We start from the raw sequence: 12,063 nt of genomic DNA, 5'->3' as shown, positions 1-12,063 counted from the left end.
TTTCCCCACATCTGACTCAGGTAATCTTTTAATTCTCCTAGCCAGTCATTTTTAAATCCTGGCAATGCCACCTGGGTGTCAGCCTGGTGGCCAACGGGCCCACTTGGGGCACCCGAACAGCAACCAGGCCCATCCAGGCCCAGTCGCCCCAGAAGACAGCCGCCAAAGGGGTCCCAGATTACAGGGAGGGAATCACAGCAGGCTGCCTCCACTCCTGATGTACTGCCTGGGAATCCACCTCAGCGTAGTGGTGGGGCCTGTAAGGCCATAAAGGTAGACACCAGTTAGGGTGGCATGGGTGCAGGGCACCTGGCTATAGGGGCTAGGGCACAGACTGTATATATTTGTTCATATTAAACACCTGTGCAAAATGTTACAACCTGCCTCTGTGCTCTGTCATAAGGGCGTGAGGGATGGGCTGGTCTGGGCTGGCCACAGAGGGGACACAGGGGGCAGGGGGAGGGGGGATGGGCTGACATTGGAGGTCAGCTTTGCACAGGGACCCCAGTTAAGCTAGTGCTCACTACTGCGGTGAACCACCCTCATCCCTCCCCTCCACCGTCTCCACCTCCACCACCCCAAGGGTTTGGTGGGACCGTGTAATGGAACGGCCAGCTCACATGCAGTGATCACCCATGTGGACGGTGGAAAGTGCTACCGTGGGCAGGAGTCAGAGCGATGCAGAGCACCAGAACTCATCCCAGAGCGGGTTGTCATCACCCTCCATCCCATGGGCCAGACCCACTGTTACAGTTAACCCAGGGTCCGCACCCCGTAGTGAAGTAGTTAGGAATCACAGAGGGGATTGCACAGGAAGGGTGTTCAGGAGAGGGGGTGGCTGGCCAGGGGGTGGGGGTGGGATGGGTGTCCTTGCCGCTGGCCAGGCTCCCTAGTTGGTGAACCTGGAGGCAATTAGAGCATACCGTGTGCAGCGGCCCTGGCACACATGTTATGCGGCCTCTTGTGCCTGCCCATCCTCGCCCTCCCCCACATCCTGCTTGTCAGATGAGGCCTGGAATTTATCCTCCTTCTGCAGCACGTCGCCCCTCTGCTGCGCGATGTTGTAGAGGACTCAGCAGGCCACCATGATGTGGGAGACCCTCCTAGCACTATACTGGAGGGCCCCTCCAGAGCAGTCCAGGTACCTGAACCGCATCTTCAAGATGCCGAAGAACCGGTCGATATGTCCCTGGTTGTGGCATGGGCGTCGAAGTAGCGGGTCGCTGCGTCGGTCTGTGGCCTCCCGATGGACGTCGTCAGTCACAACCCAGCGGATAACGCCTGCCACGTAGGAGCCAAACCCTCAGCGGGATGTGGGGGGCACCTCAAAGAGATCAGGAACCGTTGAATATGTCAGGGTGAAGGAGGAGTCGTGCGCACTCCTGAATATTGGGCGCAGACGTACATGGTGTGCAGCTGATGGTCACACACTGCTGCAGGTTCATCGACTGGAACCCCTTTGGTTTGTGAAAACCGGCCTGTCATGGGCCGGTGCTTGTAGGGCGACATGCATCCATTCGATCGCCTCCTGGACCCAGGGCATCTTGCCGATGAAACCAAACCCCGCTGCCCGGGCACCATGGTGGGCTCAGTCCACATTGCATTTGATATATTGTGGCGACTGGGCGTATAGGACCTCTGTGATGATGCACTTGCGCACTGAGTTCTGTGAGATTCCGGACAGGTCCCCACTTGGCGCTTGGAAGGACCCCGTCACCTTGATGGCCATCGGGGGCCGGTGTCCTCCCCCATTCCCCCGTGGTGCCAGGCGTGCCATGATCTGGCAGATATGTTGCACCGTTCCTCAGCGCAGCCGGGGCGGGGGGGGGAAGAGGGGGGAGGGGGGGGGGGGGGGCACCCCCACCCATTCGACAGGTATCACTCTGCACGACCAGGATGTACGGTCAGTGGGATGCGCAGCGAGATGGCTGCCTTGCAGGCCATGGCAATGGCGGTCCGATCCCTGATACCCCGGTTCATGGTCGGACCTCTGCTTGCCCTACCTCCTCTCTCTCCCTCATCGGCCACGGTGCCTGTTTTCCGATTTTTACAACCACAAGTGAACTACGCTGTCAGGAATTTCCTCGGTGGAGGCGGAGCATCGCTGAAGCTCCGGAGAATACCAGGTCAAGCCCATTAATGGTATGCGAATGGCGTTTACTGAATGTGCGGAATAGAATGCAATGACTTCGCTGTTGAGGCAGCAGAGCATGGCACTCTGCCGTGCGCCCGGGACCCGCCACGGTTTTGGCTTCACGACCGATTCACTGCCCGATCAAGTTTCTGGCATGGCCGACAGAGAATCCTACCCACTTTTTCTAAGCTGTCTTGTGTTCTTTTTCTGACTATCTTAAATCTCTCCCTCTCGCGACCATCTCGCCAACCAATGGAAGCAATGCTTTCCTTAAGACAAAGCTTCACAACTCTTGATAACTAGAACCTGTGATCCATGGCAGTACTCTGGTGAATTGTACTTTAACCCTTTTCCATATCTTTTACATCCTTTCTACCATGAAGTGCCCAAAACTTTACAGAATATTCTAGCTGTAACCAAACTAAGACCCTGTACAAGATTTACATAATTTTCTCAGTTTTGTATTCTGTGGTTCCAGATACAAAACCAAAGATACGACTTGGTATATTAATGGTTTTATGCATTGCACACCAGAGTCCCTCTACTCTGTATTTTGCATTTGAAGATAAAGCTCAGCACTAAATCCATATTCTCATTTCAAGAGGCTGTGCAGACAGTTAATGACAAAATGGAAACAAACATTCGCACTATTGCAGTGGAAGATTTTTTTCTAAGATTTGGGAGAAAGCATGTTGTTAGCGTATGGAAAGTTTTACTTTGCTGCTCGCTGGTACTGTACCTGGCTGTTGCAGCTCTTGATGCCCTGACAGTAACACCATTAACCATCTTAAATGCCTCCCAAAAAACATTTTAAAAGAATCCCTTCACAAGTTGCAACACAACTCTGTAAACATTTTATGACTGAAATGCCAAGTAAATTCAGACAGCGAAAAGCTTACACTGCAGACGTTAGTCCAGATCGTATCAGTGGAAGTGATGATGGGTTTGGTCATGTTTGCCATGAATAACATGAGTGATATGGTTCTGAGAGTGAAAATATTGATATTGGACCTGGTATTACGTTTTCACATAAGTAAGGTCTCTGTGTCTGGATTGACAAGGTGAGAACAGGATAACATTTCAACATAGACAATGAGTCAAAAGATCCACTGTTATCGTACTCAGTGACTTCCTGACCTCATGACCCTTAACAACCAATTTAGTGATTAGTTTTCCAATAGCTCCCCCTTGTGACAGGCTGGGTGATTACATGTATATGTTCCTTTACTCAACTTCTGAAATTCCTTCTTAATTCCTTTCCTGAAGGCTTTTGACCAATTCAAAATCAAATAAGCACGGAATAGAAGGTAGATATTGGGGTGAGGCATGGCTTCAACATTAATCTGTGGACCACTAGAGAAGAATGGTGCCATGGAGGACTTATTACCTTCTACTGGGGCTGTGCAATTTTGGTTGGGACCTTGAACTTGATCAGGCCCTGTACATGCAGGAGACCCATTAAAATATCCCAATATGGCTACTGCGAGTAATTTTGAAGTACCAGTGGAGGGAGGAGGGTGCCACATCCATGGATAGTTGTGGATGAGAGGCCCAGTAAGTGGTCCTTAAACATCCAAAGGCTGCTCAGAAAAAAAGATACAAGTTTTTTAACTTTTTATCGGGTCAGGGTGAGCATTAATGCAGACCCAACAAAGGACCGTTCTCAAGGGCATGGCATCCTGGGCCAACCCCATTGCACAGGCAATCTGGTACCTTGTCACTGACAGCCTGGCAGTGCCATGGTGCCCAGGTGCCAGCGGGAGTGCCAGGGTACCACCCCACCCAGAGCCTGACCACTTGGGGGTCGCCAATGGTCTGCGAAGCTTGATCCTCTATTGCCCCTCCCTCAGCATCCTTCTGCTCTTTAATTTAATTGGACAACAAGAGCTCCATAATTTGTATCTCCTCCTATCAGAGAGTTGTCCCAAACACGTGAGCAGGGGCAGACAGAATGAGACTGGAGAATGAAAATTGATTGGGCCTTGGATCACTTCCATTGGTGTGCCCCCACCCAACTTCCATCCAATGGAAACGTTCGCACACAAACCCATCCCATTGAGTGCCGACACTTTTTAAAGCGGCGTATAATCCAGAAGGGCCCCACCTTGCACAAACTTGCAGTATAATCTTTCCAGTGCAGTAATCAGAATACTGGGCGTGATTCATCGGGAACAAAACGGAGTACGCTTTTGTGTGCATTTAGTGGGGTGTTTCTCGGAGGCTACAGCACCTAGAAACATCTCGCTATTCAACGTCACTTTGCCGTTTTAATTGGCCTCAGCGAGGAACGTCCCGTCGAGACCACATTTTAGTCAGTTTCTACACTGACGAGCTCAGCTTGCCAATGTAGGAAGACTGCTCACAGATCAGGGCAGCAATTTTAAAGGCAGTCCCGATCTTTTGATCCCCCTCAGCGACCCCACTGTCATGATATTCAAACACACACATCATGATGGACACACCAACAGACAAATCAGAGCACACAACACCACAACCAATCACACACAAGGACACCAACCACATAAAAGCACGAGCACGACACCTAGTGGACAGTAGGTCTGGGGACAAAGACACAGGCAAGACCTGTTACAAGATCACAAACAGGGAATCCCCACGTGCAGAGTATCAAGACAAAACTGTACATAGAAAGTTTAAATAAAATAGCGTTGTACCATATACAACCGTGTTGGCTCATCTGTGTGTCAGAACGCCCAACACCACATGGTACAGGAGTGGATCGATACCTGCCAACTAACCTGCCATTCTGGACATGGACCGCACCGACAAACCGCAGCCGTTGCAAGTCGCGGGGAACCTAGGTACCAATTGGAAGCTCTTCAGGCAGCGATTTGACCTGTACATCCGAGCCAACGAAAAACAGAGTGCCTCGGATGAAACGAAGATTGCAATGCTCCTCTTCTACGCAGGTCAGCACGCCCTCGACGTCTTCAACTCACTGGTGTTCGAAGAAGGCGAAAACCAATCCAAATATGACACGGTCATCCTCAAACTGGACCAGCACTTTAAGGTTGAAGTGAATGAAAGTTTTGAAAGATACCTCTTTCAGCAACGCCTGCAAGGTAAGGAGGAGCTTTTTCAACCCTTTTTGACGCACCTCCGAATTCTAGCGCAGTCCTGCGGTTACGGCAGCACCACAGAATCCATGATCAGGGACCAGATTGTTTTTGGCGTTGCCTCTAGTGGCCTACGCCAGCAGCTTCTTAAAATAAAAAGCCTCACCTTAGCGTCTGCTGTGGAAGCCTGTGTCCTCCACGAGAATGCAACCTGCCGTTTTGCCCGATTTCAGGCGTCCGAGTTGGCACGGAGGGGGTCCCCAGCCGTCGAATCGGCAAGCCAGGCCGCCCACGACGCCGAACGCATCCAGGCCGTCGATTACTTCCCAACCCACGGCCCGGACGACAGCGGCCGCTTCCCGCGCTTTTCGCGGTCTCCCGCGCTGGTGCGCGCCAAAAATGACGGCCACATCGAGGGACGCACTGCGCAGGCACGCCCACCGCAAGATCGCACTGCGCATGCGCAGTGGCGCAACGAACGCCGTGACGTCATGACGTGCGGCAATTGTGGAGCTGTACACTTAAAAGGGCAATGTCCTGCTAAAAACCGACAGTGCCTCAGATGTGGCAAGATGGGCCACTATGCTGCCCACTGTCGCTCGGCTCAACCCATGGATCCTGCACATCCCCGACAATCTCGCAGACAAGTCAGGACCGTCCAGCCCACGCATCAAGACTTCCAGTTAAGTGATGCAGATGACCAGGATGCCTTCCGCGTTTCCGTCATCGATGTCAACAAGGTCAATGCCATCAATCCAGCCGATGAGTGGTGTGCCACCCTGACGGTCAACCGGTCGCGCGTCACCTTCCGTCTGGACACCGGCGCATCCGCCAACCTGATTGCATATTCTGCATTCCAGGCCATGAAGGTCAAACCACCCATCACGCCATCCCGGCTCAAGATGGTTGATTATAACGGGAACGTCATCCCGTCCATAGGATCTTGCCAGCTACAGATAACTCACAAGATGCACACGGCCACACTCCCCTTCGAAGTTGTCGGCTCATCAAAAGACTCGTTACTGGGCGCACAGGCGTGTAAGGTCCTTCACCTGGTACAGCGCATTATGTCTCTCTCTCCAGATGAGATATCCGACTTCCCGGATGCTGAGTTCCACGCAAATCTCCATTCCCTCCTTGCTCACAACCAGGAGGTTTTTGAAGGCATGGGGACATTGCCATACACGTACAAGATTCGACTCAAACCGGACGCCATCCCTGTCGTTCACGCACCTCGCAGGGTTCCTGCGCCACTCAAACACCGCCTCAAGTTGCAGCTGCAGGATCTTCAGGACCAAGGGGTCCTATCCAGGGTCACGGAGCCCACGCCATGGGTCAGCTCCATGGTCTGTGTAAAGAAGCCCTCTGGCGAGCTCCGCATATGTATAGATCCTAAAGATCTGAATAACAACATCATGCGGGAACACTATCCCATCGCGAAATGAGAGGACCTCACCAGCGAGATGGCGCAAGTCAAAATATTTACCAAATTGGATGCGTCCAAAGGATTTTGGCAGATCCAATTGGACCCGGCCAGCCGAAGGCTATGCACGTTCAACACCCCTTTTGGCAGATTCTGCTACAACCGGATGCCATTCGGCATCATTTCAGCATCTGAAGTTTTCCACCGCATTATGGAGCAGATGATGGAAGGCATCGAAGGGGTACGTGTATATGTGGACGATATCATCATTTGGTCCACCACTCCACAGGAACACATGCATCGTCCACGACGTGTCTTCACCCGCATACGACAAAATGGCCTGCGTCTCAACCGCGCCAAGTGTGCCTTCGGCCAGTTGGAGCTGAAATTCCTCGGGGACCACATCTCACGATCAGGGGTCCGTCCCGATGCAGACAAAGTTAGCGCCATCACAGCCATGCCACGGCCGGCTGACAAGAAGGCTGTCCTAAGATTCCTGGGCATGGTCAACTTCCTTGGGAAGTTCATTCCCAACCTGGCTTCTCATACACCGAATATGCGCCATCTCGTAAAAAAATCAACAGAATTCCACTGGCAGCAATCGCATCAGCTGGAATGGGAGGAGCTCAAGCACAAACTGGTCACGGCACCAGTGCTGGCGTTCTTTGACACGACTCGCCCTACAAAGATCTCAACAGACGCCAGCCAATCTGGTATTGGAGCGGTACTCCTGCAAAAAGACAGCACGTCATCATGGGCCCCAGTTGCATATGCCTCACGAGCCATGACCCCTACCGAACAGCGCTACGCGCAAATAGAAAAAGAATGCCTGGGCTTGTTAACTGGACTGGACAAGTTCCGCGACTATGTGTATGGCCTGCCACGATTTACGGTTGAAACTGACCACCGCCCCCTGGTCAACATCATTAACAAAGACCTGAACGACATGACCCCTCGCCTTCAGCGCATCTTACTTAAACTCAGGAGGTATGATTTCGAACTGATCTACACTCCGGGGAAGGATCTCATCGTGGCGGACACGTTCTCCCGAGCAGTGAGCACACCACCAGATGCGGAGGGGTTCGTGCGTCAAATTGAGGCACACGTGACTCTGACAGCAGCAAATCTGCCAGCTGATGATCCAAGTCTGGCCCACATACGCGCAGAGACGGCGACTGACCCCCTTCTGCAGCGAGTGATGCGCCACATGACGGAAGGGTGGCTCAAAGGGCAGTGCCCCCAGTTTTATAATGTGCGAGATGACCTTACCAACATAGACGGGGTCCTTATGAAATTAGACAGGATCGTTATTCCGCACAGCATGCGCCAGATGATTCTTAATCAACTACACGAAGGCCACTTGGGCGTCGAAAAATGCAGACGAAGGGCCCGAGAGGCGGTATATTGGCCGGGTATTAATGAAGACATAGCCAACATGGTGCTCAATTGCACAACCTGTCAGAGGTTTCAGCCGGCGCAACCTCCGGAGACGCTTCTACCACACGAGTTGGTGACGTCCCCCTAGGCAAAGGTGGGTGTTGACCTATTTCACGCGCTCGGCAGAGATCACATCGTTATTATAGACTACTTCTCAAACTACCCGGAAGTCATGCCTCTCCATGATCTGACGTCGTCCGCAGTCATTGGGGCCTGCAAGGAAACATTTGCTCCCCATGGCATTCCAAGGACTGTCATGTCAGACAATGGACCCTGCTTCGCCAGCCGTGAATGGTCGTCCTTTGCCGCAGCATATGGTTTCACTCATGTGACATCCAGCCCTCTACATCCACAGTCGAACGGGAAGGCTGAAAAGGGCGTCCACATTGCCAAGCAGCTCCTGTGCAAGGCGGCTGCTGCCGGATCGGACTTTAACCTCGCCTTGCTGGCCTATCGATCGGCCTCGCTATCCACGGGTCTCTCGCCAGCGCAGCTACTAATGGGTCGCTCCCTCAGGACGACGGTACCGTCCATCCTGGCACCAACAACAGACCATGAGACGGTTCTTCGGAACATGCAAATGCAGCGTGATCGCCAGAAAAGTCAGTACGACACACGAGCGACGGACCTGCCCCCCCTGTCCTCAGGAGACAAAGTACGTGTCCATCAACCGTATGGTGGCTGGTCAGCACCGGCCGAAGTCCTCCGACATGTGGCTCCCCGCTCGTTCCTGGTTCGCATGCCGGATGTTTCAGTGCGTCGCCGCAATCGGCGCGCCCTTCGCCGACTTCCACGCTCGCAGCCACACAGTACGCACACGCCAGATCCTCAACAGGCTTCCGAGGATGACTTTGTGGAGCTGCCGCAGATCACGCCCTCTCCATCGCCACCCATGGCCATGCTTGCACATCAGCCGGTGGTTCTTGACCCACCCTTGAGGCGGTCAACCCGAACTCGTCGCAAGCCCATTAGACTGGACTTATAACACCGTTCATATGTCTAACAAGTTACACAATTTTATATGATAACCTGTTGTTGTTTATCGTTCCCGATATCGTCTGACTGGACCACTGTTCAAGTTTTTTTTCTCGTTCGCATTCATGTTCTGTTATGGTACAACCTTGCTCATGTGGCGCACCCGAAATCGCCCCATGTAAATAGTTACGTCATATGCACATGCTGTACACAACACACACACACTCTTAGATGCACTCACGACGCGATCATATTTATTACCACGTAGGCACATATCTTTGTAAAAAGGGGGGATGTCATGATATTCAAACACACACATCATGATGGACACACCAACAGACAAATCAGAGCACACAACACCACAACCAATCACACACAAGGACACCAACCACATAAAAGCACGAGCACGACACCTAGTGGACAGTAGGTCTGGGGACAAAGACACGGACAAGACCTGTTACAAGATCACAAACAGGGAATCCCCACGTGCAGAGTATCAAGACAAAACTGTACATAGAAAGTTTAAATAAAGTAGTGTTGTACCATATACAACCGTGTTGGCTCATCTGTGTGTCAGAACGCCCAACACCACACCCACCACGGCCTCCAGACTCTTTCTTACCCCCCCCCCCCTCCCCCCCACTTCACCCAACGTACCTCTTCCGGGATCCTCGAGCCCCCCTCACTCCCCGCTCTCAGGGGCATGGCATCCTGGGCCAACCCCATTGCACAGGCAATCTGGCACCTTGTCGCTGACAGCCTGGCAGTGCCATGGTGCCCAGGTGCCAGCAGGAGTGCCAGGGTACCACCCCACCCAGAGCCTGACCACTTGGGAGTCTCCAATGGTCTGGGAGACCCTCGCCAGCTGCCGTGTGGACCAGTACTAAACGGCGCCGAGTCAAGGCATCGTTGTGGAGGCTGAATGGCTCATTTAAATTTGCTGATCTGGATTGCGCCCAGTGAGGATGAGATCCAGATCATGAGGTTTGGTTGAATCTCGCGAGACGTCTTGAGCATCACGAATTTTGTGAGATTCAACAGCCTCATGGCGTTACCATGTCGGGCACGGCAATGCCGGTAAATCCCACCCACCATGTTTAAGACTCAATATTTAGTGACTTTATAAACAGCAGTAAGTGGATTTTCCTTCGCCTTTCAAGGTCAGAATCTGGAGTTGGAGAAGGAGCAAATAGTTTCCCACATTGATTTAATCCATCAAACTCTATAGCAGTTCTACAGGTGACGAGAAGGAAAATTCCTGAATAACTATAGGTGTTTTAGAAATGATTCAGCAGAAAAAGGTTAAAATCCTGACTCGGGCGTGTTTGGCGGGTGTTTCTCGGTGACTGCAGTGCCGCGATTAAATGTATCAGAGACCCCGTATAGCTGGCAAACACCTGGGACATCAGGACCATCTTTGTTATTGCCTTTAACTCCAAGGGAAACTCTACACCTGCAATGCTCCACCTAGGATAAGCAAGTAATTGCTGTTACTTACAGGAGGCATTTCCTTTTTGAGCTGCACACCTCCCTTTCAGGCCTTCGCAACTTTAAGGACTTCACCCCCCCTTTACCCCCAACCTTCTGGCAATGACATCTGGGCACCCTGACAGTGCCAGGCTGGCAGAACCAAGATGCCTGGGTACCAGAGGAGTGCCAGGGACTACCCTGCCCTTTCCCTGACCATCCAGGGGTCTCTGATGGCCTGCGAGACACCCCAAGGTGCCGTCACGCCCGGTCCATGTTTGTGGAAATCAGTGCTAAACGGCGCCTTGTCGCAATCTCGCAGGTGTGGCTGTTGACTCACGGCCGCCAGGAGACAGTGATGTCAAAGTATTTAAATGAGCCTAATGGCTCAGTGAGGGTGAATTCCAAATCACGTCATGTGGAGTCGGGTGACTTTTGATCGGCCCAGTGCAGAGCCCAATTTGGGGCTCTCGCGAGATTGGTGTCGGGCGTAACGCAGTGGCTGAATTGTGCCCGTAATCTTTGGTTGAGATGGCTACAAGGTTATATTCTTCTGTGCTGATATTTTTCTGTTGTGTAATTCCTTTTTCCATTCCTAGCCACTCCGTCCTCAGGAAACTAGGGGCATTATTCTCGGTTACCATATATTTTATCAACAAAATGGACTTCAAGTGACCATCCGAGTGTGCAATGTATCAGAGACTCAGTACAGCTGGCAGACACCTTGGGCACCAGACAACATCTTTGTTACTGTATTTAACTCCAAGGGAAACTCTACACCTGCAGTGCTCCACATAGGAGAAGCAAGTAATTCCTATTATTTACAGGAGACATTTCCTCTTTGAACCTTCGTGAAAGGGACAAACATTTTTATCTCGGTAAAAGTAAACAAAAAATACTGATTCTTCCTGTTACAGGATGGGGACAGATTCTACTCCCACTCAATTCTCAGAATAACCCCCTTTGAACTGAAAGGTGTTGAGTGGAGACTGTGCCATGTCATACCAGGGGGGGGATGAAAACAAGAGGCAAAAGTCTTGTTGGGCATACTGTAATATCTACCAGCAAAGAGTTACATGAGGCTTTGACAAAGATCAAGCCCCTCACCCACTCCCTGAATTCCAGGTTTGTGGATGAAAATACAAAAACAAAATGACCAATCTCCCTTGATGCCCTCCAAAATGGTTACATATTCAGTCTGTTACCGCAATAACTGTGGCACAATAGCTGGGCCGTTTGCTTCACACCTCAGCAATAGAAATTTTCAGCCCCACCATTGGTTATGAGCCAGGTCTGTAGAATTGTGTGACAACCACATTTTATTTTTACCTTTTCCAACACGCAAAAACAAAAAGTACAACTATTGATAGTGTGGGAGGGCGTAAGCCAACTAGAACTAAATTGTCACACTGATACTTTGGGGCCAGGGCGGAAATATGTCATTGCGTTCAAATAGAGGGGATTGTGAACTCTGGTACGTCGGTTTGATACATGCATAATGGCAGAATATTGGATGTAGTCCAGTTTCATTGTGAAATATCATTAGACTATAT

General features: G+C 51.4%; 1 protein-coding gene across 1 annotated transcript in view; it reads left to right on the top strand.

Moving 5' to 3' along the window:
* Positions 1–12,063, top strand: part of LOC140427349 (interleukin-12 receptor subunit beta-2-like) — a 128,713-nt gene that overhangs the window by 45,774 nt on the left and 70,876 nt on the right. Inside the window, exon 9 of the mRNA XM_072512899.1 lies at positions 11,110–11,317. Within this exon, the coding sequence (XP_072369000.1) occupies positions 11,110–11,317 (208 nt within the window). The remainder of the gene's footprint in view (positions 1–11,109; positions 11,318–12,063) is intronic.

Source organism: Scyliorhinus torazame, chromosome 7 (assembly GCF_047496885.1).
Source record: "Scyliorhinus torazame isolate Kashiwa2021f chromosome 7, sScyTor2.1, whole genome shotgun sequence".
NCBI classification, from domain to species: Eukaryota; Metazoa; Chordata; class Chondrichthyes; order Carcharhiniformes; family Scyliorhinidae; genus Scyliorhinus; species Scyliorhinus torazame.
This window is presented reverse-complemented; position numbering and strand designations above follow the sequence as displayed.